General features: G+C 41.2%; 1 protein-coding gene across 2 annotated transcripts; it reads right to left on the minus strand.

Annotated features, from left to right (window-relative positions):
• Positions 1-905: 905 nt before the first annotated feature.
• On the minus strand, positions 906-24,237 carry TOX3 (TOX high mobility group box family member 3). Of its 2 annotated transcripts, none has more exons than XM_085303875.1 (6): positions 24,176-24,237; positions 20,423-20,680; positions 7,342-7,611; positions 5,880-6,107; positions 4,468-4,548; positions 906-2,349 (listed from the first exon to the last, which is right to left on the minus strand). In XM_085303875.1, the coding sequence occupies exons 1-6, from the start codon at positions 24,218-24,220 to the stop codon at positions 1,612-1,614; spliced, it is 1,620 nt and encodes a 539-aa protein (XP_085160001.1). In that variant the 5' UTR covers positions 24,221-24,237; the 3' UTR covers positions 906-1,611. The 2 variants fall into 2 exon arrangements, with proteins under 2 accessions (XP_085160001.1, XP_085160002.1); XM_085303876.1 differs by having other exon boundaries at positions 20,423-20,677; positions 24,176-24,235.
• Positions 24,238-27,814: the final 3,577 nt, after the last annotated feature.

Genomic DNA, 27,814 nt, shown 5'->3' on the forward strand with positions numbered 1-27,814 from the left:
GGAGCAGCGGCAGGCGCCGCGTCGGGGGCTCGCGGACACGGGGCCCGCGGCAGCGGCAGGCGCCGCGTCGGGGGCTCGCGGGCACGGGGCCCGCGGCAGCGGCTGCGTTTAGATCAGAGGCGCAAAGGTGCACAAAGAAAACCACGTTTCGCTCTTAGCGTCCTCTCTGCGCGTGCCTGCTCAGATAGGTTTGCTGTCCTGCTTCTCCTGCTACCTGTGACGCAGGGGAGGGTGAAGGTTTTGTAACTCTCCCACCTGTTTTCGCCCTCTGAAGTCAGTAAAACCTCGGAGAAGTTGCATGCAGCTCCGCAGCAGCGGGCACTTACAGATGCAAGAGCCGAGCACGCAGTTTGCCTCAGGCCCCACCTACCYGGCACGAGCAAAAAATCCAAAAAGTTAAACAAATTCTCCAGGATGGTATTTTTACACTTCTGTTTTTTTCACCAAAGACTTATGGCTCACAGGTTTTACTGAAATGTGTTTATTCTATAGCAAGATAAAAGCATTTATTTTAGATAAGCAAAATACAAACAACTTAATTGCTGCTATCATAACTCATAAAAAAGTATAAAACAGCATAAAAACACAATAAGCAATGTAGCAATTAATAATTCATGTTACCAGTGTTTACATTAAAGCCTCATTTATGAAAACTTTACAACACATGATATGAAAACTTACAACTTTTAAAGAAAATATTTACATTGATTATTCGGTCGTGGAGTTTCTTTTAAATATTCTACTGGTTTTACAGCGTATTAAAAACTCTTGCTTTTTTTATCTTAAGTTTTTGTAATAACAGTTTTATTTAAGTGCATTTCCCTTTTAAAAATACAGTGTATTAAATCTGAAACGCATCACGCATTATATTCATGACACAGAATATAATATTCACATTTGTTCTGTAATTGGAATTAACGTAATAGGGTAACCGTCAATATATATTTTGTTACAAAGTATGGTGGGTTTATTTGGAGAAACAAAGTGAAAGAATGGGTCAAACATTTAAGTTTAGTTACTTGCATTTGTTTTTCTGAAGACATTTAGGAAAGAAAAAAATAAGAGCTTTGGCAAAAATCTGTAATTTACTCTATTTTTTCATGACAAAAAATGCCATCAACTAACTCATGTCATACAAGTGTGATTGTATGAAATCCAATCATCATTTTACAGGTAGTTACAACTGTGCTTTAAGGGCTTCATGAGTTCATACTGCCTTGAAGTGCATTATTCAGTTTTAGAGAAAGAAGGGTATATTATATAACTCTAAAAGACCGTTTTGCAGTCGTAAGGTCCAGGTATTTATTAGRCCATTTGATTCACATATTGTAGGTAAAGCTTAAATAAATTAAAAAGGCATCACATGAAAAAGAGCACAGCTTTTTTTAAAAAAAAACAAAAACAAAAACAAAATGATTTATAGTCAGCTAAAAGATGATACACAGCTACATTGTAGTTCTTTATTGCCTATCTAATAGACACTTTAGAGGATCATTTGATCTGTTATACATCCCTGCATAACAACCATCAACAATTTAMAGTTTCCAGCCAAATATGGTTTACCCCTACCCCCTCGATAAACGCACAGCGACGTTGCAGCATCATTTATCTTCAGAAAATACTGACCTGTGATAATACTTGAGTCTGTGCCTGAGGCTGTATCTGTGCCTGGTGCTGCTGAGGTGCCGGCTGCGGGCTCCCCAGGGCCGGGATGGGAGAGGTGATCTGAGAGGCCACTGGAGAGTGCTGCTGCGGGGAAGGCTGCGACTGGTGCTGCATGTGCTGCAGCTGCTGCTGCTGCAGCTGCTGCATCTGCATGTGCTGCAGCTGCTGCTGCATTTGCTGCTGACTCATTTGCTGCTGAAGATGCTGCTGCTGCTGCAAGTGTTGCTGCATGTGGTGCTGGAAATGCTGCTGCTGCATCTGTTGTTGTATTTGCTGATGCATTTGATGCTGGTGGAGTTGCTGCTGTTGCATCTGCTGCATCTGTTGCTGCTGGAGCTGCTGTATCTGGTGCTGCTGGCTTTGCAAGGAGGGACTTACTTGAGATGAAGATGGTGTTGCCACCATGTTTGTGCCCATAGAGCTTATCAACGGAGCTGCAATGTTTGTGGGCATGTTTGGTGCAATGGTAACAGAAGCTACAATCTGATTCATGGGCAGTCTCATGGTCAAAGGCTTGGGAGCAATCGCCCTSGGAAGGGACTGCTGAAGAGTTTGAGGAGATGCAGACACTGTTGCATGTTGCGAAAGAGAAGTATTCAGAATGAGGGAGGAAGACAAATTTGTGGATGCCAACGTTTGCTGAACAGAACGAATGGTCTGGGCTTCAGCAGACTCTGCAGCTGCCTGTGTTGGAAAAAGAAATTCAGGAACTGATATTGGCAAAAATAAGGATCCTAAATTATCAAAATCCCTTTCCATCCTCTCACACTTCAAAGTAAGCAGCTCAGCATGTGGTGGGAAAGACTTCATACTAAGAATCYGTGCAATCATTACAGTGGTCCCACTTCAGAAATGCCATGCAGAACATCCTCTATGTTGCCTGCTTTCTTCCTCCAATACAACCTTTCATGATCACCTTTCTGATTTCACCTTTTTCAGTGCTTAACTTCACATTAAGTCTASCTGATTGCACTTAAGATGTTTAGAAAGACAAGTACCCTGGCTCAGCATCATCTAGATCAATTTAAAATACCTTTTATTTTTTTAACAAACCTTGTTACTGCTTATACCAAAAGAAAAGCCACAGGTACTCAGGCAGACTTTTCCAGTTCTTTGGAGAACAGATCTGAACAGGATTATCTCCCAAGCGCCCATTAGGAGTAGGGTATGAACACTAAAAATTCTCAAGCCACTCCTACAAATTGTTTGCTGTAGTTTCTCGTGTCCAAGGCATCAAGTCCACAGTATCTCCACTAGATACAAGTCTAAGGGGAACACTTCCAAGAGCGCACACAGCTAAAGGAGCCTAAATACATTGGAAGCAGCACAGCTGCAAGGAATGGGGCACTCTCCATGCTTTTAAAGACACAGTTATATTAGGTATATTTGAAGATACTGAGTAYATTTACATTAGATATATTTAAGCACCAGAGGTAAGATTCCTCTCATCTAGTTTTGCACACTGACAGTGTACACATTACATCTCAAAAGAGTTGCCTAGAATCCCTTTAGAGACAGTGGAAAGATCTCTTCCAGCAGTTATCTGACATGCTTTTGGCATGTACCCTGGAATATGTCAAATCACACTTTAGAAGCATCTTACTCTCAGTAACAACCTTGGATGAAAAAGCTACAGCATAGATGTCTCAAGTTTGGGGAGATGAATTCTGGATTTAGAGCACATTTCCACTCCCAGTATTCCTACATGCAGCCAAGTCATTAGCAATCTAAGTCCCATGGAGTTTAGAAGAAAATGCAACTTCTGATGGTTTTGAGAAAGGAATTTAGGATCAAAAAAAAATCCCTCAAAGATATTTAGAATTCCAGCTAGCATTGGACTTAGTATCCCAGTAGTAAAGCCCTTGCAAAGGTCATCTAAGTTCTACAGAAAAACACCATTTCTCAAACACAAGAAGAAACCTTACGGTTTTCACCAGTGTGTGTGTCTAATTTTTGTTGTATTTTGTTGTTGTTCCCTTTGATTTACTAGTGCTCTGTACATTCAAATAAGTATTCTCAGGAGCTAGAGATCATCAGTTTCTTTTATCGCTTTCTTGTGATTAATGGTATTTTTGTTACTGATCTTTGTGAAATATTACTACAGAAATAATCACCTTAGTTTTTACATACATTTTTGATGGACATAAGCATATATCCATTTATGTGKTATTTGGATGATTTATCATCAATTTAATGCTGTCAGTTAAAAGGGTAACTTCTCAAATAAGGCAGTAGAGCTTTGTTTTCTGAGTTTTAACTAGAGATCTGCTAAAACACTCAGTGTGGCTCACTGCCAGCTTGTCCATTTGTAAGAACTTCCCAAATTCAGAGCCACACCACATCTTTCCCTCATTTGGAAGAAATACTTAAGCTTTGTCATAAAACAACTGCTTTCCAAGTCAAACCTTMTCCAAGCTATCTTTAAAGAAATAGCACTTGGGGGAAAGCAAATTTGCAAATAACTTGCAAATGTTAATGATGCAAAATCAGTATATTTTTCATGATTAAATTTTCCTTTAAAGTGAATGGCATTATTTTGCTTCCAAAGATAATTCCTGAGGAAGTACATTTGCATAGTTATTCTTTGGTTTACTGTGCCATTACTGTGGCATTAGGGATGCAAAGTATTTTTTGCAAAAACTGAGCAAGGTTCAAGCAATAGCACCGSATCTTTTAAGTCTGTATTAAAAAATCCTAGAATTCTACTTTTATTTTTAATAAAAAACCCTTTCCCCACCCCTATACTTAAAAACCATTGTCAAATGTTAAGCTGCATTACATTGGAGTCACTTCTTAGCTTACCTTGGAAACAAGGCTTGCTCTATAGGCAGCAAGCGCCTTTAAGTATTCTTTTTTGGCAGCTTCAGTTTTTCTTTTATACACCTATTAAAAGAGACAACAATTTCACCAACTCCAATTATTAGGACATTTTTGCCAGAATGCTCTCAAAATCACTTGTAAAGAAACAAAAACCAAAGACCAAAAAAACATCAGTTGCTCTAATGCTACACRTTTTCATCTCCAAAAGTTGTAAGTATTCTTGCGGGTGACCACAGACTGTCAGGTCCACTTGCTAGACTCTTACCACAATTTACACTGATTTCTCAYGAATAAAGAAAACTGCTAGAGTAACTATCTGTTTTTACAAGAATATGTATGCGCAATTCACCTCCCAAGGAAGGGATATCATTCTGACCCTGACTGCCAGGAATATGAGAACCCTGAGTATTTCAGACACTGAAAAGCATCTAAAGTGATAAGAAGTAGCAAAAACATCAAGGTAGTAATTCCTTTAAATAAGTATTTGAACTACTCATAGAAAATCTGTGCACACCTGTAAAARGTGTTTTACAGAGTTTGGATAATTCACTTTCCCCAAAGCCAATACCAGAGAATCCCATTGCCTGTAACAAGAACAGGTAGGCAAAAAGCCAATAAATCTTCAATCATTAGTAAACTTAAAGTTTGCCCTTAAATCATGATCACGTTAGATCAGACTAAAAGCATCCAAGAGTGCATCACAAACAAGAATTTTTCTTGCTTGTTCTTGTTCTATTGGGGATCTCTTCTTCCATCACTTCCATTAACTATTAATGGGAGCTGCACAGAAGAACCAACAGCCCCAAAGGAATATATTATTTTTTCAATTCATGTGTAAGAGTTACATGTGTATAGAAAGAAGAATAACCCTCAAGGAAGAACAGCTGATCTTTGAAAGCTCCTCATTCTGTAGTGAGTTTGAGCTGCAGATAGCATTTCACACGCTGTGTTGTTGTAATGAGGCATACAGGATCGCCTTCAAAGGTTTGAAATCAACAGGCTTCGTAACAAATTCATAAGGCAGATCAAAGGAAACGGTAAATGTGGTGTACCTTCCCCTTTTCTATTCTAACTTCTGATTAATAGGAAACAAGGGCTTTGAAATAGGAATCATCAAAAGGTGGTCTTAACAGGCCTCTAGGACGGCATCACCCAGGCTTTCTACAAACTGCCTTTTAAAATTTAAAGACAAACACAGCTATTCAGTACTACCTACGGAGTCATGTAACAAGAAAAGGCCGGAACTTCAGCAAGTTCAAAATCAATGTAGCTCTACGGAGCAAGATGTCTACATCTGCAAGCAGTGCAGCCCACTCRGAGCAGAGGCAGGAGGAGAACTAGCTAGGGGGATTACTGTTTTACTTCTTGTGAGACACCCCTGACYGATTTTTTACCTGTTTTTGTTCTTCTCCTAAACTGTCCCACATAGATGCCACTATTTTTGAAACCTCTCCAAATGTAGCATTAGGGTTCTGCCCTTTAATTGCAGCCTGGGTATCTCTGAAGAATAGGGCATACGCTGACACCGGCTTTTGTGGCTCATTGGGATCTTTCTTTTTCTTCTTCTTCGGAGTCTTGGGCTTCTTGCCAGAATCCGGGGCAGCTCTTTTTTCTCCAGTGGCCTGGAAAAGAGGAACAAAAGCACAGTCTATATATGCCTGAAGTATAAGTCAGAAGAGTTCTGAAAGATTCTGGACAGTTTGGTTTAATAATAAATTAATAAATTAGYGTGCAACCAACATTTTAGAGAGTCCTGTTGTGCAAGCCCTACTCCTTACCAAATTGGATTTACTCTCAACTTAATCTTATCACCTCTACTGAGCCTAAATGCATAAACAATTACTATTCATTGTGAACATGGCTCAGAGATGCAATCCAGTACGTTTAATCTGAAAAAGCACATTCCACCACTAATTTCTARAAAAAATTAAGATCTAATCTACAGTATATTTTGAATTGGTAATCTGTGTTTCTCCATAAAGACATAATTTCTGCAACAGAGGCTCAAAGGACAAGAGCTTKATTTCCAGGCATAGACTGTCAATTTAGACATGGGGCAGGGGTTAGAAACACCTTTGGCCAAAAACCAGAAGCAGTTCTCCAGTTTCTTTCTGCCCGTAGTGGACACTCACCCATCTTCCCTGCTTCTCACGCAGGGAGAGGGGCTGTGCAGCAGCACTGGTTGTCCACCTTTTGTTGGATTACACATATRTTATGGCAGTAAAAGGATAAAGTGGCTTAAGATACACCTCTATGATAGTCACTACATTTTGGTATWTTAAGGACTCTGTTCTGTGACCCTTCCAGAGACATGATTTCCTTCAATGTCATGAGAAAACCTCTCATGAAACAGTCTACATTTGGCCCTTTAGTTATATAGCTTAATAACTTTTGTGCTGTATTTAGTTGATCCRGTCTTCCTTTAATAACAGGCTTATTTAATGCAAAATACAAATTAACTAAACTTTGAGTTAAAAGAAAGCTTGTTTTATTTCTGTCTAAAGGCATACATATTTTAAATGATACGAGAGAATACTGAAATGACAAAACTGTACAAAGTTGATGAGTAAAGAGATTCATCAGGTCTATAAAATTGGAAATGAATCATTAATATGTTCAATAGAATATATACATCTATATTATATACATTTATTCTTACGTTTGTTATTACGGAGGTATTAAGGAAGCTTCCTAAGTAAAGAAGCTAACCAGCGCATGAATTTCATATTCTGCTATACTGTAATGTTTGCGGATTTTACACGGCCGCGTTGCAGCTGAGATGCTACGGCGACATTCGTGAAAATGCAGTGTATAGACACGTAAAGGTTACTCACGACAGCGCAGGGCACRACTTACTCTGTTTGATTCATCCGCATCTTCCTCGTTGATAGAGCTGGACGGCGAAGGAGTGGCCGATTTACTTGCAGGGGGGGAGGGAGAAGTGTGYGGCAGGTTCGTGCCTCCTAAATTTAGCCCCAGCTGGGCGCTCAGCTGAGACTGGTTGATGGTGGTTAGCTGAGCCGGAGGCATCATCCCCGAATGAGCCGCATCCGCCATGTGCACGATAGACCTCATGATCAACGAGTGGTCTTGGCGATACTGAGAAACCTGCGTGTGACTCTGATCCTAGAAGAGATCGGAACATTGGGTCGGTAGCAGTGACCAGGCAACGGGCTCAGGAAGAGCTGCTCTAACAAGCGGGCAGAACCGACGCGCGGCTCGCGGCGTTTCTCCTTCAGGAGCTGAACGCAGCAACGTGAGCACGCTTGTCCCAGACTTCACTTCTCCCCCATCGGAATGGAATGAAAATTTAATTTCCTCATTTCTAAAAATGTTTTTTTTTTCTCTTGTTGCTGTGTGAAATAACCACGTAAACAACAGGGAAACCAGCAGACTGACTACACTGGGAGAACACTGCTCCTGAGCAGACACCAACTGCTGTCAAGTGCAAAAAGTAAACAAAATGGGTTAAAAAAAAAAAAAAAATAAGGAAAACATTCTCCTCTAGCGACATTCAACTATTCAAAGCTGTTACTAGGAACAGTGGTAGGTCAGACTRCCAGTTTGGTCTGAGCGGGATTTTAAAGCGATCTTGCAGCGAAGAGCACGGCCGTGGCGCGGGCTCTGCAGCGCTGGGGCGGACCGCCGCGGTGGCTCCACCGCTCCTGCAGGTCCCGCTGCGCAGGGCCCGTTTTTACCCGTAATCCAACAACCGAGTATGCAGGGAACCAGCCAGCTGCGCACCAACCACCAACTCTAATTTTCTTGTGCTTTGTCTCTCAGAAACTCAGCGCTTTCGAGCTTATGTCTGCTGTTTCTTGAGAGCAACAACTGTGTCTTCTCATACATCTACCCAGTGCTTATCACATTCGGAAAAAATAAGAAGAAATTTTTAAAAACTGAGGGCCTGAAGGTAAAAAGTCAACTGGAACCTGATTATGGACTACTCAGTTCTGTTATTTTTAACTACATACAGAAGATCAATATATAATAAAAGAACAGTTAAGCTGAAAAGAAGACTTTCAGAGCAGTTAGTAAATGGAGAGAATAAATAGCTCACAAAATTGATCCAGCAACCTGACTAATCTATATCCACCGCTCAAACAGAGAAAACATGAGAAATAAATTAGATTTTGAAAACTCTTCCATAATTAATAACCTACATTGCAATTAGTAGCAGGTACAATGAGCCTTAATGAAATAACCTAAAACAAAACTGCAATGCCGAAAAGAGCCTGGCTTGTGCTCCACCCGACTTCCCCAAAGGACTCGGGCTGTTCCAGGGCTGCCCTAGTGCACGCTGACCCGGCCAGGGTGGTTTTCAAAGCCTGCACTGGCAGTGAGCTAACTTTAGCCCAAATGGCCTGGCTCCTACTTTTTAAGCATCTGCCTCCCAACAGGGGCCTCTGAAAGTCTGCGACGACACAAGTGCTGGCAGTGCAAACACTTGTTAAAGGTGATACACGCTCAGTCCTCCCCCCACTTCATCCATCCAAAGTCTGACTGCTCAAGCGAACYGCTTCTCGACAGCAATAAACTACATTACTTCTGAATTTGGGCTTCACCGGCCTTTGTGCTGAAGCCTCTACTCACTAGCGCAGCAGTACACGTATTACAGCAGATGTTTCACCTGGATTCAGTGCGGGTGAAGCACACRCTCATGATCCGGATGCTATATGCCAGATCTCGTTTCTCCTGCGAGCGTCCTCGCTTTCCTCACAGCTCCCACACCCTTCCCAGCTCGGCCCATCATCCGTTCCAGAGCAGGTTTCTTTCCCTATCTCTCAAACTCTTTCAGTATTTTCAGAAAAGAAGCTTAGTTCCTTAGAGAAGGATGAACGTATCAGAAGTGGAGTACTTGATACAGAAAAGATCAAAACATCGGACTTACTGGCTGAAATAATCCATTTGCTTCAGGGCACCGTTTTGTGAAATTTCCTACCGTTAACTACAGGGTCATTTTGATTTAGAATTACATCAGCAGCAGCATCTGGAAGTCATTCAAAGTCATTTTAAAGGATATCACTTGCTGCATATTACTCCACTCCTTTTACTTTCAGGCACTATTGTACTGCATGGAGAAAAACGCTTGTCTTTAAAACAAAGATGGAGATGATCAGAATAGAAATCAGCATTCTTCGTTAATCCTGTACGCAGCATCTTCCTGGAGGTATTCCACCTCGAACATGCTGGCTTCTGTCCTCTCTTTACTATTACGCAAAAGAGGCTTCCTCAGCCTTTACGCCAAGGCAACAAAATACGATGACATGAGTTACAAGTGATTTACCCTAAGTCTTGTCATCTCAGTTGCATCCATGATTTTACTGAGACTAAATTCTCTTGACTTGCACTGACCCAGAATCTAATTTTATACACTAGTCCATGAATTCTTAACTGTCCCTTCTTCTGAGACTTTTTGATGTTTGTGTGTTTTTTGTGTTTGTTGAGTTTTCATCCACTTATTTCTTTCCTCTTTTTTCTTTTCTATACTTTTATCCTCATTCATCTTTTAAGCTATTTTTTAAAAAAATCTTTTAAATTGCAGTAGAAGTTGAATACAATAGAAGGTGAATAACAATATTTTGTAATTGGACACCTGACATCGAATAGATAAGACATAATATATGAAAGAAAATATTTTATAGCATTTCCAGTCTCTTCTCATTTACTAATTAGTTAAAAAAATGTGTTTCTATGACAATTACAAACAACATATTTGTTGCACCTTGAACATAAGTTACATTGCTAATCAGTATAAAAGAAATCATGAGGAAAAAAGTGGGAATTTAATTTTTATTGTGTGGTATGGTGTTGTGGGCCTCCATAGACTATTGCACATACCCACATGCAGAAGGGCTTTCAGAGAAGGAAGCACAGACGATTTTTTCATTTACACTTTGGTTTGCTACGCAGCAAGAAGGCACGGCAGCTAGTCATTAATACCACTAGGTCCACAAACTCTGTACACACCTTCTGAACAAACAAATCTCCTGAGGAGGAATATGTAATTGAGAAGAACAAAATTTCTCAATTCTTATTTTTTTACGGGGTCACTGAAACTTCCTGTTGAACCAAAAGGATCTTTAACATTTCACTTTCTAGGCAACAATGAAAAGAATCATATACCACGAATATGCAAGGAAATAAAATTAAAATTGCACTAAAACATCCGCATGACATTTTAATTACATTACTACCCAAATGAAAATTGAAAAGTGAAAAGGTAAAGCTTGTGTATTCAAAATATATCCAGTGAGAATACCGTGAAAATACTACACAGTAGCATATCCTCATTTCTTACATAAAGTTAACCAGAACAGAAGTGATACTTAGGTATTACAGGCATTCAGGATTTTCATAACATTACTCAAAAACCACAGATTAGTTCTGGCAAAAAAAAATCACAAACTTTTCAAGTGGAAAGAATCAAGTTTTGATTGACCCTGATTTGCTTTACGGTTTTGGATTGAAGCTATGCAAAACTTGGTGATTTTAGCACAAAGACAGGCAAAACTCAACAGCTGTTTTTTGGAGCTCGACAATGAAACAGGAGCGTAACGCAAGAAACTGAAAACCCGAAGAGAAATAACTGGTGCGATTCCTTTGCAGAGTGAAGGAACTTCGTCACAGACCTCGCTGTTGTTACTCTGCACGGTGCTACAAACACTGAGGTATGGACAAACTTTTGGAAGAGAACACCAGCTCTGCCTCTGGTCTCTTTGAGCATGCATGTGGCACAAACAAGCACTATAGGGTCCAACAAGCCCTCTCCTCTCAAAACAACTTTATGGTGGCTCTGTTAAGGCACACTGGCTTCCCGTTGCCACTGTCTTGCATTGCTGCAAGCCTCAAAAGCAGTATGAATGCAGTGAGCAGAAGGCAGGATCAAAGGACCTCATAAGGATGTCCATCCGTCAAACCATTCTGCTCTCTGCTACTCCCATCTGCTTAGAGACAAAATCACCTCTGTCTTGCTAGACTACAAAAGTTGTGCTGTTTCTCCCAGCGTATGCCAAATATATAGCTGATTTTATTTTGATTTATAGATGTATGAACTTCTCTAAAAATGATAGAATACCCCTCCTCCTCAGCAGCTAGTGGAAAGTAAACAGGACAAATATGTAGAAATGAGACTTAAAAAGAGAAACAACAAATTAACAAAAAAAAAGAGTGAACTCTCATATTTTAATTTAAATAGCGTTTTCAATGGTAGTTTTTGACAGTCAGTGTATTTAAGCCTGCCAAAGAGAAATATAGCATTGGAAGGTAAGGGAAAAATTAAGGTAATAAAAGACAGTTGGTTCTTCTGATATCAACTCATAAAGCATCCACTAGAAAGTACAGCCAATAATACAGTATTTATCTTGAGAGATAAACGGTACAAAGGGCCAGCAATGACCTGTAGGGATGCCCTAATTTCCACTTACCCTACATTTTGAGTGTCATTTGCATTCAATATCTTTATCCTGGATTTCTGCCCTGATACAATTTTAATCTCTGTGAATATTCAACATGATATTTAAAAATATAACTTAATCTAGGAAATTACTTTTTAGAACATTGTGAGTAATATTGAAATCCTGATTAAAATCAACATCTAGTACATTCAATCATTTCAATGGGCAATGCTTCCACTAAGACCAGGACCTAACCCTGTACCACCTGAGTTAGATTTTCAAGGAAAGATTTGGTAAAAGTGCCAACAAAAATAACTAGGCAAAATCCAACATTTACAATTATGCCCCCTGCACCCTGGTTTTGGTAGGTGACTTAATACGTTTTATTGCCTTAGGAATTTGTCACTGTCCATGCAACATAAGCTGAGGTAATATTTTAAAGGATAAATTTAAGTTGAAGCAAATGCACTGCAATGTAAAGAGTGAAATCATCAGTGTCCCTGCCTGTCAATTATTCACTCTACTTTTGGGCAGGTCAGCGTATCTTTAGAAGAAACCTTCAATTCTCTTTTTCTCCACAAACAAACTACAGATAAAAGAACCCATTAATCTAAATTTTTCCTAGACTGCCAACCAAAACAAACTGAACTAATGGGATGCTCTTCTCTGTTAGAGATTAAGTCCTTAGTTAACAGAATACAGAATAGGCCCCTCGGTCCCATCACCACTGAAGTGTCCTCTCCCCTACTCCCACACCGCAAGCAGCAAGAGCCCTGGCGAAGTACTGTTACGAGAGTCGCAACAAGCAGGGTCTGCTTTGCTCTAGCAGTGAGAAAACTCCCAGTTTTAGCCTCCTGCCTCTATAGAAAAGGAAACTTTATCTAATTTAATTCTCAAATAAATGCTACAAGAACAGACCATACATCCTTGTTCAGAAGAAATTATGCCTGCAGATAGATCTGAAAGATTGGCTGGTGACAGGCAGCTTATGCACATTCTGCTGCCTGGAAAACATTAGAAGTATGCAATCTCCCAGCCCCAATACATCAGAAATTACTAGGTTTTGTTCATACATAACCCAGAGAAGGGCCTTGGGAGGGGAGAGAAAAAAAACAAAAAACAAAAAAACAAACAAATTACAGCGGGATAATTACTGCCTACAAGCAAAGCTTGGTTTTGCAAATCGCATCTCTAAATGTGATATCAATCCCTATTTGNAAAAAAAAAAAAAAAAGAGAGAGAAAAAAGGAAATAAGAAGGTCTGCTGGTTTATTTCTCAAAACTGAGCAGCTATCTCCTTTTGTTCTGGCAATCTCAGATGTCTCCAGAAATTTCTCTCTCATCATATGATAGAATTTTTAAAATCTCCCTAATCCTTTATCTCTGAATTTCCTTTTTGCACTACTTTGTCTTTTGGGTCTGACCTGGAGCAACCTCTGAGGTGGTCTCTCCAGTGAGCTTCCCTACCCTCAGGCACTGCTTCATTACCTGCAACTCTACCAATTCTTTCCAGGCAAGTTTGGGTCTCTCCAATAGTGCTCCAGCAAAGAAACGTTAAAAGCTCACAGCTAGGCAAAATCCAACCATCAAACTGAGCAATAAAGGCCTTTTCTCCAAAATGCTTCTAGTAATCCACATCCAAGACACCAAACCAACATAAGCTGAAGCTTCTACCATCTGGGACCATGGGTCTTGCCCACAATTGCTTTCCTGTTGATCCCCACGTCTGAAAGACAACCATGCAAGTTAGCATTACATTTGAATGGTCAACAACTGCTTGTTGCAGCTACCTTTACGGTTTTTCTTTTTTTAACAAATCAGGAAAGTAGGGCTCATTATCTTTTGTATTACCAGAGCCATTTTTTTTAACTATCTGGCAACACAGACTGATTTAAAATTCTAGAGAGACTTAACACTTCTGTTTGTTTTGGCAACTTGAAGCAGGAGCTGAGGATTGGACAAGTTGTCTGAGGGGAAAGGTAACAGCAGGAAATAGGAGAAATTTCAGTGGAAGACTTTTAATGACCGAGGAGTGTCACTGGAGCAGTCACAGCCTCCGTCCAGGCACCAACGCGGAGCCACTGTCAGCGGGACTGCCTGCCGCGCCGGGCTTCGTGAAAGCAGCAGGGTTTGCTCCCACCTGACTTTGGAGGTTAAGCTTAGAGACAGGATAATCTGCAGCCCCAGCACGAGGCCCGAGCAGTGCTCGTGACCACGCACAGCTCGCCTCTTCTCCGCACGGCCGCCTGGCACCTTACAACCACCCCCCAGAGCCCACGGATCCTGTGTCAGGCCTCATCCATAGCAAACGCTCAAAGGGGGTTTCCCAAACTSTCCTGCCCACCCCAGCGTATTTCTCTTCTTCCATTGGAAGTCTCTCATATGTCGGGATGGGTAATAACCTACTTGCACCATTTTTTAGCAACAGACATACCTAACTCTTTAGATAGGTGCTTCCAGCACCTGCTGCTTGTTGTTACCTATGGATGAATCCTTCCTTGTGGTTGCTGTGCTCAGTATATGCACATATGGATGCATCCTTCCTTGTGCACTGGATGCACATATGGATGCATCCTCCCCCATGACACGGAATAGTCTGTGCTGACCAAGTCATTAAAGACACCTAAAGACTCTGTTCTGCTTCGAATCACCTATTTTTGAAAAGAACGCCAGAGCATGTGTTTCCTTCTTCAATCTCAGCAAGCTCATTAACGGATGGCCTTTTGTGCCTGTGTCAGAGTAAGGAGGGATGAGCACATCTCGCAAAAAACTGACTGCGTTATCCATGCTGAGGACACAAGAATCTACGCACTATGAAAAAAGCCTATCACTTACTACACCATCAGGCTAGCAGTATCTTAATAGCATGTTAAAGTGCTCTGAGATTAAGTTGTAGCCTGAGGTTTCTGTTTGGGAGCGACAGCTCTCTTTTGCCTCCCAGAAGGTGGTTCCCAGCCTGCTGCCCATCCTGCTCATGGCCCTAGCAGCTGCACATGCGTGCTCTGGGAAAGGGAACTAACACGCCTTCGTCGCTAGACTTGAAGGTACTGCATGGAATATCAGCTATACGTAAACCACAGAAATTATGCTGGGCAAAGTCAAAAGCTCCTCAGCTAAGGCCACAGCTCAGATCTGCAGCCATAAAAGCGACAGCCACCGTGGCTGATGGTGGCACATGCCGGCTCTGTGAATCSCACCTGAGCCTGGAAGGTCCAATCGCACAATGCATCAGCCACCTTCTGCAACAGTCTGTATTTGGCCAACTGTCATTGATCCAGCCCATAAGAGCATCACTTAATGCATGATTACTTAGTTTGGAGAGTAATTTCTCCTGGGAGCACAAATTCTTAAAAACCAGTGACTACAACTGCTACCATTTACATGGGAAAGTCTGGTATGAACCAGACTAATATCAAGCTTGAGTTAAGTAGTCACATGTCCTCAAAGGAAAAACAAAAATAAAATAACTTTAAAGAAAATCTCTTCCACCGAGAATAGCTGCTATTCTTACAAACAAATAATTACAACCTTCCAGAATTAGCTGTATTTTTTTTGTATTAAAGATGGCAATAAACATGTTCATAACAATAACAAGGGCTTGCTTTAATAGAACGTTCCAGGCATTAAACACATTAATGACCCATGAAATAACTGTTTCATCAGTAACACACTGAACAACATTGTTACAACATTGCATTAACTGAAAACCTACTCCATTTTCTCTAAATATAAGATTATAGACTGAATATTAAGAGAGATTCACAAATAAGTTTCTTTGTAATGGAAAATTAAACACACAAATTAGAGGAATGCAGGCAGGTGCACAGTGAAATTAGGTCTTCTGCCAATTTAAAGCAACTTTTTAAGCTTTCATTCTTGCAATTTTCTGGCAATCTATTCCTTAAGAAGTTAAATTAGTAATTTGGGAGTGAACTCAGTAAAATTTCAGTCTTTAAGTAAAAGGCACCACCATTCTGAAACATTAATAATGTTTCTGTGATGTTATATAGCCTTTAACAAGCTAAAATTTGCAACTCAGCTCTTTAAAGCCGCATCATTGAGCTGTTTATTTAAAAGTCTYTTCTTGAAATAACAGCAAAAGCCACCTTTAGCGGCTGATGCGAGCACAGTGCCACTCCTAAGCAGCAATGTAATTAAAGATGCGCCTATTCCGCTATGAATTAGCTGTAGCTGTGCAGAAGCCAACACGTACAAACAGCATCGCAACAATTATAAAACATAAACAGGCTCCAATCTGCATCAAATAGAGAGCACAATTTCTCTAAAAGCTTAAGTAGTATAGGGACCAGTATATGTAAAATGAACAGTCTGTTTCTGAAATGTCTGTACTTTTTTGAATAAAAGAAAAAAAAATCAGCCTGAAAAAGAGACAATTACTGTACTGTCTTTCTTCGATATCAGAGAAAGAATTTTGAAATTCATCAAAGCTAACCTTCTGTTATGTACAACAGGCTAAGCTGAAAAGAATGTTAACAAGTTCAATTTTCATTCAATCAGCACTACTGCTCTCTGAAATGTTTCATTGCAGGAAAGAAATAAAAATAATCTATATGGTAATTATGAGGATGAATCCCCCAGTAACTTTCAGCTACATGAAAGGTCAGTTCTATTCAAGATATTTTATCAGTCCCCTGCACATACTCCTGTCCTGTCATTTTAAATCTGAACAGCATTTTATTTTCCCATTTACAGCTACCTGCAGAATTAAGTACTTAAGCCAAATAAGAAAAAAAAAAGAAAAAAAAAGAAAAAAAAGAAATGTTGAATGCTGGCAAAGGCTATAATAGCATGGAGATAAATCGTTCAGCTGCTCTCTCTCAAGCCTCTGGGGCTGCAGATTTTTCTTCTCCTGGTGCACTGTGGGTATTCAAAACTTGTTCAACATGATTTCATTTCATTTCAGGCACTGCCTGAGAAAACTAAATTACAGAATCAATCATACAGAAGGTCAGAGTGAGACTTCATTACAAGTATTGCATGCTTGCATGAATATCTTTCATTTATGACTGACCCAATATGTCACAATAGCTGTCTAGTAAAAATAATCCACTTTCTGAAATTGATGTACTACTGATGTCAATGCTACTCAGCAGGCTGGGCAGATTATAGAGAGGTGTTAAAAAAAGGAACCCTCAGGAGCACCCGCTGTAGTTTTAGAGAACTGCCACATTTTGCAGATTAAAATAATTTTCGTATGGCCAGCTCAACAGAAAACAGAACATTAATATGAAATACTGGGGCTTGATTTTTAATGAGGATATTGCTATTGATTTCTACTTATTTATATTCAGGTATTTATACGGATAGTATTCACGTAAATCCGCGGTGTCCTTTGAAGTCAAACATATATCAGTGCTCCATTTTTCAGTGGTTAATTTTTGAGTATCAGGACTTTATTTGCATATTATTAAAATATGAAAGTTAATCAAATTGCCTTCATTTTATCTCCTTTTTTTGGTTGATATTGTCTGGTTTCAAACATAGTAAAATGCTCTTAAGATAAACGCGTTGTTTGTTGCAATATCAATGAAGTCAATCAGTATTGCGACAAATTGTCACTCTTTCTATAGCAAAAGCATATCAGAAACTACCTTGTTCTTAATAAAATGACCAACTGTTAACTCATCAATACAATCTTTTAATAATTTCTAGAGCAGACTTATGAGAATAARTATCTTTCTTGCACTGTGAATGAATTTTTCAATATAACAGTACACAAAGAATATTTTAACAAGAATTCTTTCTTTTTCTTTTTTTTTGGTCTTCCTGTGGGAAATATGATGTGAGGAACTTGCAAAAGTATTATGAGGTAGCTAGCCAACTCCATACCCTAAGGGAGACATAGGAGAACCTTGACATAACCTATTTTTAACCATGCCTCTGGCAATTCTGCATTCAAGTTTATAGGTGAACATGTCAGGTAGTACATAGAAAAAAGCCAAAGACACATAGTATTAATCATAATTCTGTCCAAGCCCATTTTATTTTTTCAACATTTGTGATTTAAAATCTCATGACATTCCTTCAAGGTGAAATTCTTCTACTGGACTTTTCAACAGGGAGGACTACATTTATCTAAATTAAATATTGCTTACAGTAAAGCTCTCTAATGCTTCAGAAGATAAGCAATAAACTTGCTGTAGTTCACATTACAATAATTTAACTTTGTATTCAGCTAAAGCAGCTTTAGTGATTAGCAATACACTATTAATACAGCCTTTAAATAAGACTATTCTAGTATCACTGCAAAAGAACATTGTTCTGTAAGTGTATACGAACATCATAATTATTTTACAGCCCCATCTTTAGTTCTTTCAGATATAGTAAATTCAATTGACCATGAAATGAAATTTCATAGTCAAAATGCCTCCTTTACATTTTTTTTATTGCTGCAATAAAGTTTTTATAGCTCCAAGGCAAGGTAATTCATAAAATGTCTAATTTAAAGATGAATTCTAATATTATTAATAAATATTTACCAGTTTAATAAAGTGCACATTTTCAGAGTAAAATATGATATACCGTTTTCATTTTCTATTTTTGAAATACAGATTAACCATTGGAAAATCTTAGTACTGAAGAGAGCTAAGGTTGTTCAGGGGAAACCTACGCAAGAACCCTCTGTTAATATTTTTCAAGATCCTGAAGTTACCCAGCATTTATAAGCAGCACAGAAAAGATTAATAACTAAAATACTACGGAACAGGTCATTCCATCTCACAGTGAAACACAAAGGTAGCAGTRATAGGGGAGCACCTGGCCCGTGAGTCTCCCCTCCGGCTGCTCCYCACCAAATCAAGCAATTCCTTATGTGGGAACAAATAGTTCCCTGGGATGAAGCAACASAGAAGCCCCGAGGCACAGCTTTGGAGTGGCCGCCACCCTGGAAAACACGGCCGTTTTCTGAACTCTTGGCTTAAGRAGGTATGAGCTATCTAGAGAAAACGCAAGAGGGAAAGCCCCTAATCCCGTGGAAGAAGGGGTGGGAGAGGAAGTACCTAGCCAGAGGAGGTGTCCTCAGGCAGGAGGTGAGGAGGTGACCGCAGAGCCTCTATTCGGGGAAGGACCACGTTTAGCGAAAGCATGCAAAATGAAAAGCCAAACCTCTGTCAGGTTACAAACCACGTGATGACACCGAGGGGACTATTACACGTGTAACGTAAGACTAATCTATCCCAGGATATTTACTACATATTTCTGAGTAACATTCATTGGATTCGGTATAAGCATACTCTATTACTTTAGTTTTCAGGCACAACGTTCCTGGCCCTAAATGGCTTAATTAATCTTCTCTTTCTTGAGTAGTGACCTAACATGTCCAGGGYGTGCAGAGAGCCCAGGGAAAAGGGGATCTGGCAAGAAGTGTCGCACCCATTTCAGGGCCCGTTTCGGGCAACCCGTTTGCCTCTGCGGAGGTACTGAGCTCCCTGCCTGCCAAGCAGCGAGCAGTCTGTGCTTCTTTCCCTACGAGCGCTAGCTACTCTGCACGACCTCTGCAGAAACRTTCACACTTGCAATGAAACCAGCAGCCTGGAGAGTTCCAGCAAAATATTTGCTGTGTGTTGACTTGTAAATCTTTAATTAATTGTCACTCACAAAAATAATTAAAAAGAACAAATGATTTACATGGAATCATAACATGACAACACAGTGACCTTTATTATAGACAAGTAATAAATCTGTATTTTCATTTCACCAACTTTCGCAAAGGGTCCTACAAAACCACCGACTGGAATAAGTGTGGGCAACGTAAAGTATCTGTTCAGCCAAACGTTCGCCCTCTCTTTAWTATGCAATAGAGGAACGAATTCTAATTGTAACCATTGAGTTTGAGATGCTAAGTGTGACTCACGGCTATTTCTCAGCGCTGGGAGTGAGAACGTTACTGCACGCAAGCTCGGAGAAAGCCAGGCGGAGACGTTCTCCAAAGCTGAAAGGGAAACGTAAGAGGCAAGCGGAAGCTGCTCCTGCGCAGCCTCCCACCGGGATCCCACCTTCTGCAGGAGCCTCCGCGCGGCCTCGGGCCCGGTGGGGGCAGCAGACACCCCCGGCCGCCCCGCGTGCACCGCCCGCCCGGCCCCGCTGCCCTTGCCCCTGCGGCAGGGCGCCCAGCGGCCTCGACCCGCCACCGTCGCTGGGCTCCACGGCAGCCCTGGGCGCCGGGCGGCCCTTTTACGGCCCCACCCTGCCACGCACGGTCCTACCACCTCTTTCACAAGCTTAAAAAAACCACGAATTTCCATTCGTATGGATCTATCCTATGGAACGTACGCAACGGTGGGATTTTTGCTTGCTTACTGCCGCTGCAGAGCGTCCGTCTCCCTCTCTGAGCTACTCTCGATGTTGAGACTTCCGAACACCCCCGGTGGCTGTTCAGCCCCCTCCCGGGGCTTGCGGCCGAAACACCAGGGCGTCGCACACGTCTTCCAAGAGGACGGCTGCACCCGAGCCGCCCCGCAAATCCGGGGAGGCGCCAGGCAACCGCGACGCGACGCGCCAAGAACGGGACCGGGACCTACCAGGTGCAGCCCGTTGCTGTGGATGACGCCGTCTTGCTCCACCAGGTTCCGCGAGATGGTAATGGAGGGAAGGTCCAAGCTCTGCGGCGGGAACTGCGGCGTGAAGTCGCTCCCCGGGGCGGGCAGCTGCTCCCCCAGGCCGGCGAAGGGCAGCAGGGCGTCCTCGGCCATGCCCAGGGCGGGGTCCGCCTCGGGCGGGGGCGTAATCGGCGGGATCTCGAACTCCTCGTCGCCCAGGCTCGGCGTGTGGAAGGTCTGCTGAGAGAGGGCGGCGCGGGGCGCCCGTCAGGGCCCGCTCCCGGGCCRCTGGCGCTTACCGGCTGCGAACGCTAAGGGGTTTGCGGACCATTCCGGTTAAAGATTTAAGTCTCATTATCATATGGCTTTAATGGAGTATCAGTATTAACAGTTTTTTAATGCGTGCTTAATTAGCAACATCTGTCTTTGCTGTTAGCCTGAGTACCAGCTACACTGGGTTTGGCTGTATAACAAATCGCCACTTTATTGATACGTTAGTGCAACAGCACAAACAGCTCACGTTACCCTCACGCTCCATAAAACCCCGGCRGCTTTGCAGCACGCGCACGGCACCGATTCAGCACCGACCGTTCCATGTCTTTTGCCTCCTTTCAGCCGCTAACCAACGTGAAATATTGGCCCGAGCCTGCACCGGGCTTCAACGGTGCTGGCCTTGACTTGGAGAGCGAGCGAGCTCCTTCGGACTCCTCCGCACTAAATTAACTTTCAAATATTATTTCAGGTCCGCTGCTGCTTAATGATAGAAACGCAGCGCCCRAAATCAGGCCATTTTCTATGTACCCAAATCGGGACCGTCTTGACCAAACTGGGCAGCTGGCAATCCTAAAACAGGCACTCTGTCGTGCTGTGGACACGCAGCGCTGCTCTGGGATTCGTTTGTTTGTATTAGTCCAAACATTCAGGTTGGGGGGGTTGTTTTATGGATTATTTACATTGTTTGAAAGAGCGACTTAATGCCAGTTAATTTAAAAATGATATGTTCAGTGAAAGATCTCATTAACTGCCGTAAATTGTCATCCCTCAAACTGTTAATGATGATATAAATTAATAACCGCTGGAGAGAAGATGGAAACTGAAACACAAGGAAAACCTCTGCTCGCCTATCGAACCTGTCAGCTGTCATTGCTGGGCTCGCACCAGAAGAGACGAGGTCCCAGGCTGCGGAGGGTCTCCGCATCTCGCCCRGTGGCGAGTCCCGCAACGCAGCCCCGGTGGGAAGCCGGGCGGCGACCCGGGGKTGCCGGGCTTCCGTGGCTCTGTCCACGCAGGGGTGAGTCCTTCCTACTGCGGAGCCCCCGTCCGCCACCGCAAAGGGCGGACTGGCCAGGAGAAGAGGTTGGCTAATGAACATAACCCCGTGGCTGCATTTGCAGTTATTTTGGCACTAACGTGGTCTAGTAACAGATGCAACTGTAATTTGTGACTCATTTGCTACCCCATTACTGCTTAATGAAATCTAACATATCACATTAACAATACGGATAAACACTCATTCTTGATATGTGGCATTTGGCTGTTTTCATTACCACTGTAATTAACACTTGAAATATTATTTCAATAAATATTTAAGGTGCTTTAAAATGGGTCGTGGTAATCATGACACAGAGATAGAAAACAAAGCAAGTGTGTGGCTTCATAGCCTGAATATGCTCTAGGATTATCCTGTTAGGGCATTATTTACAGGAATAAAATGGGCTTCCAGCTCAGCCGTGCTTATGCCCAAAATCATAGTGAGAAAGCTACCTTCATGTTAACATAAAAACACTATAATTAAATACATTGTAATTCGGTAATTGCAAAGTTAAGTTCATGCTTTAATGCAAGCACCAACACTTAATCACATTTTTATTCCTTTTTCATGCAAAGGTGTGTTTGGTGAAATCAGTATTATTATAGTATGTGCAAACCTCTCCTTACATGTCATATTTATGATATGGTGGTAATTATAAGAATTGGGTCTTCCTTCCTCATTTAACAGAATAAATCAGGGACAGCTGTATAAATACGTAACGTAGCCATACAATAATACAGTATTTTACTTAGAAGCAGCATTAATCTTAATAGTTACAGCTTATTAGAAAATAGAGACTAAATTGATGAATAACATTTTTTAAACGTGAATTTAATTCTCACAATTTAACTCGTCCAAGTATGTATACATCTTTAAAAAAAAAAAAATATAAAGGACTTAAGAACGAAGATGAAATAGATGTAATCTAAGAGGGAAAAAAGCCCCTTAGCAAAGTAGACTTAAATCCAAATCACTGGGCTATTCAGACTGTAAAAAGGGTCTGAATAGTATGCAATTTGGGATTGCAGAGAAGTGCTGTGATGACCAAGATGGTATAACATTTGTGGGATTTATCTTACCTATCACATTTTTTTAAAGTTATTAACTTTTCAAATATTTATATCTTACATGTTTTAAAAAAACTGTGTGCATGGTTAAATGCCATCTGTACTGAAATGTTCAAAACATTTGTTCCTTTTGATAAAAATGCAAATCTGGAGAACTGTTGTATCAACATATAACAGCCAATGTCTGACACGGTGAATTATCACAGCTGGAATTAAATTGTCTCTGAACAGCTGCTGGCAGCAGAGCTTTCATCAATGTTTGATTCAAATGTAGGAAAGAAATTCAACAGAAAGAAACATCATGTTGTCATTACAGATGGGGTTTGTGTTCATTATCACAAATAACACTGGAGCTAGTGCCAAACAATATTCCCTTATCTAAGCAGTCTTGCTGGGTAAGAAGAGCTGGTGACCATTGCATAAATGATTCATAAAATACTCCTCTTAATTCTAACTTTCACATTTATTGTTACACCTTTATACTTATYATCTCCCAGATCACTTTTTAAAAGTACACAAGGATACTTAGGACTGAACTGCCACTTCCACCACATAAAGGCAAGGCTGCCCAGATTTCTAACTTTTCCTTATGTTTGGAAGGTCATTTATGGCATATGCCCCATGCATGCATTTAGCCATGCCTGTTGCTGCTAGACCCATCCTGCACATCTCATCCTGCCGTGGCCCTTGGAAGGAGAGGTGCTATCTCTTCAGGACGGGCAAAAGGGGCTTCTGCCTGGAGCTAGGGCCAATGTTAGCCTGCTGATGGTCCACATAAGGCACTACGAGAACAGCAAACACAGGATCACAGGAGCTGATGTACCTTCTCCCCATCTCCCTTCTCAAAGCATGACCAAACGGGTCAGCTTGAGCACCAGCTCCGACGYCGGGCATTGCTCTCCATCCTCCCTGGAAGCTTTGCCCTCTTTCACCCAGCACACGTATGCCAGGCAACAAAGCTGGCTTTGTTTTCCTTAGATGTGTAGTAAGRACCCAAATCAAAATGTTTGCATCTCTGGCAGAAATTAGCATGTTAGCTAGTAAGGACTATTACTAAGCTTGCCTTCAAAATGTACACCTACTGTGCATTTTGTTTGTTTCCTTCTGTTTATATTTTTTTCATACATAAAGCAGATTTGTTTCTATTGACATGCTATGTAAGTAACAGCCTTATGGACAGCTAAATTGACTAGTAATGGAGAGCTGTCAGGTTATTTTCTTTCTCATTAAAGTCTTTATTTTGTGCTCCATAAAACACACACAAATTCAGCACTTCACTCTTCAGCTATTCAAAGTCTGTTAAATTATCAAAGCAAACAGCAGAATATGAACACAGATAAAAAGAAAAACATCTACCTCATTTGCAGCAAGAAACGCATTATTTGCCTCTGCCATGTTCATGTAGTTGTTATTGTTTCCAAACTGGAAAAAAAAATAAATAAAACAATTTTAATGCATGCCATGATAAACCTTTCTTTACCTCAGCACCGGTATAGAAAAATACCGCTTCAGAAAAACAGGTAAGATGTAAATTTGCTAATGCTGTTTTGAAGTCAGAACCAAAGTGGATTTTAACGTTATCGTTATTCTAGATACCTGGGGGTGCACCTGGACTGCAGGTGGAAGAGCTCTGAGTGCAGCTCTTCAGCCATCTCTGTCTATTTTGCAGCAAAGTCACCCCTCATGCCAAGGGATGACTCTGRAAATTAAGCATTCCTTAGAGAAAGGCTACTCTCTAGAAAAGGTATTTCGACCCTACTGCATCTTTCTAAATACACATCATTGTATTTTTGCAGATGATCCTGATCTTGAGGATGGCTGTAGCTAGAAGCACCTATTGTGTTATTATTCCAAATAGAGCTGGTTTAAAGGAGATGAAGGTCCAGAAGGGAAACGCAGAAAGTTTACAGCATTTCCTTCAAATCCCATTCTTGATACAAAATTAAAAAGCTAAACAACTTCCCTTTATCTATCCTTCCTTCCAGCTGAGCTCCCACATCCCCTGGGAACATGAAGGTCAGAAGACTTTGCAGAGGGTTTTACAAATCTCATCACGCTGAGACCTKGAGAGCTACCCAGGGTGGAGCAGGCTGAGTGACCACTTGCAAGGAGATGCAACTCATGGATGTCATGGGATGGCATCAGTTCATCTCCTCCAAGCTCTCAGTTGTGAACACTGGTTGATGAAGATAAGTTTTTCTTTTAGGGACTGAGCACAGAAACGAAGAGATGATCAGTATTTGGCTAACTAGCACTTAGTTTACCTTCTTTCCCTTAAATGGCACTTGCAGAAAAGCAGACAGGCCAGTAGCTATTTCTGCTCATCCTCCCAGAGGACGCAGGCACTCTACAGTCTCTGCTTCAAGGAACTGACACCATGCACATCACGAGCTGCCATGTAAACACTAAACCACAAACTTACACGTGTCCACATTTCTAATATACGATCTAGCACAGCACACATTGCAAAGCAAAATACAAGTAATAAATGAGAGAAAAGCCCCTATGCTGATGATGCCCCATCACTTTACCATTGCTAAAACCACACAAGCATCCTTACCCTAAGTCCCTCTTTTTGAGTTCTGCAACTCACAATTTTTGAGGAAGGTTTTATCTTGCTAGGTCTTGAAAATATTTTTTTTTMTTTGCCAATAAATAAATAAATAAATAGTGGCAAACAACAACACCAGCAGCCTAAGCTCTGCAACAAGTGTATGATGACAGGTGACTACAGAGATTACAGAGATTGTTCTTTTTTCCAAGCAAAAAATCCCGGATTGTCAGGACTCTGTCCTGAAAGGAAACATCTGCCCTGCCCCAGCTCCATTCGCCTTCCGGCACCAGGTGTCTTTCAGTGGGGAAGTGGTTCAGACCTCGACTCTCCCCAGCAGCTACTGCACCCTAGAGCAGTGCTGGCCCCACGAGGGATCCAGGGAAGCTCCCTTCCCTGATAGCCCCCAAATCTCATTCTCAAAGTGAGACAAAAGCAAAACGGAGTAAAGCAATCGGCATGTGGYGGCTGCGAGTCCAGGCTGACCGAACAGCAGAGGACAGCAAAAGCCAAAGACAACCATGGGGAGCGAGGAGAGATGGGCTGGACACCCGCCACCTGTGGCACCCAAACTTTGATTCCTCAAGCACAAAACTCTATTTGTGACTCAGTTTTTCAAGCTGTAACATGTGTTAAGGAACAGGGGCCTTAACAGAGCAGGTAGGCTGCCTCACGGCCATTTAAACTCTGCTATCCTCAGCTAAAGAGATCCCCATTTCAAAATCCAAAACGTCACRCATCCTTTTAAATTAAGAACATTAAATAGAAGTGCACAATCAAGTTACTTTTTTTTTTTGACAAACACGGATTTGTGTGTGTGCGCACGCGCGTGTGTATTTTTGGCAAAGGGACTTAGCACTTAAGCTCACCAGTGAGATCAACAGGATAGATTTTCTTGCACGTCAGTTAGCGGGGAACTAAGAARTATTTATGTGAAAAATTCAAATGGCTGCAAAGAAGCTTTATTTCCTAGAATAACTTTTTAGTAGAGTAACTTTTTCCTAGAGTCAGTTTTTCAAATTRCACCTAAATGCCGGTAGGTATAACAGGCAAGAATGGCTCTAACACTGGGTAAATATTTGGGAACAAACCCAACCTCGTTTTAATGAGCTTCACTTCCCAGGAGCTATAGCATCTCAAAATGGGAACGTAGCTGGCTTTTCTTTTATGTTTTTTATTTTTTAATTTTAAACAGTAAAATTCTATGTTGCTTGGATCTACACGTATTGTTCCCATCACAGGCACTGCTGATCTGAATGCTAAGTGTTCTTCTTCCTTTGTGTTTTATTAGAGTAAAACAGCGGAGAAAATGAGAATGTAATTTTCCACCTCAGAGTGTGGAAGCAAAATGAAGAAAGTCAGAGCAAAAAGTAACAACTTTATATGTCCTTACATTAATTCTGTCATTGGGCTTCAATATTTAAGATTCTGTTGTATATGAYTCAGGCACTGATGTCAGAACCTGGCATATTTAAGTTTTTGTTAGTATGGACCRTAACTAATTTTATTTATTTTTTGTCTCTGAATTAGAAATCCATTTAAAGCACACAGCAATAATCAGTGAGTATTTTTAAGATTAAACTTCCTCATTATCTAATGGTACCTATAACAACAAAAGAAAATAAAACAGTTACTATCTTAAGGACCAAAACAATTCAGAAAACAAATTAAGCTTAGAGTGAAATAAGAACTGGGTTAGAAATCCTCTTCTGAACAGTTAGTCTGCGAATGTAATTACTGAAGAAACTACAGCTAATCAGCTGTGAATTGTATCCATTAATTAGTATTTGCCCTGGAGAAATGAGAAAAATCAGTAACAATGTTAACACTGCAATGCACTGATGAGTACTGAAACACAGGGCCCTCAGCATTTAGTCAAGCAGGTGGCTCCAATGGTCCAAGTAATTTAAAAAGCTCTCACCTGAAGTGCAGAGCTGGAATTACAAAGCACTTCTTGCATATCTTTGTATCTATATAAGGCTATAATTAATGGCTTTTAATTTAGAAACACTTTGTGATCAGCTGGGAACAGTTATAAATCACTCTAAATAGAACAAGGGATTCTTGTCTACTTTAGTAAAATAATTTGTGAAAGATGTTTTTTGTGAAATGACTCTTGTTGCAGTCAACACTTTTCTCCACTCATTTTCCAGAGGCTCACCTGCCCAGACGCCTCGGAAGCGGCACAGCGCATTCCTCCGCTTGACGGCAAGCGTCCAGGCTAAGGGCTGGACGCATTTGGCCTGCCGAAGTGTACTCTTGGGTGTCCCACCTGCATCTAGTCCACCTATCCTCTTGTCTCGTAACACTCTGTGAGCTACTTAGCCATAGCACCRTTTTGCACAAACCTTTACATCTAAAGGTGTCCAAGTACCCTGACTCTATTGCTACAGGGAATAAAACCTGTTCAGCATCCTTTGGCAAAACACATCGTCAGCCCATCT

Source organism: Rhea americana, unplaced genomic scaffold, assembly GCF_003343005.1.
Source record: "Rhea americana isolate MKP2758 unplaced genomic scaffold, rheAme1 scaffold_20, whole genome shotgun sequence".
NCBI classification, from domain to species: domain Eukaryota; kingdom Metazoa; phylum Chordata; class Aves; order Rheiformes; family Rheidae; genus Rhea; species Rhea americana.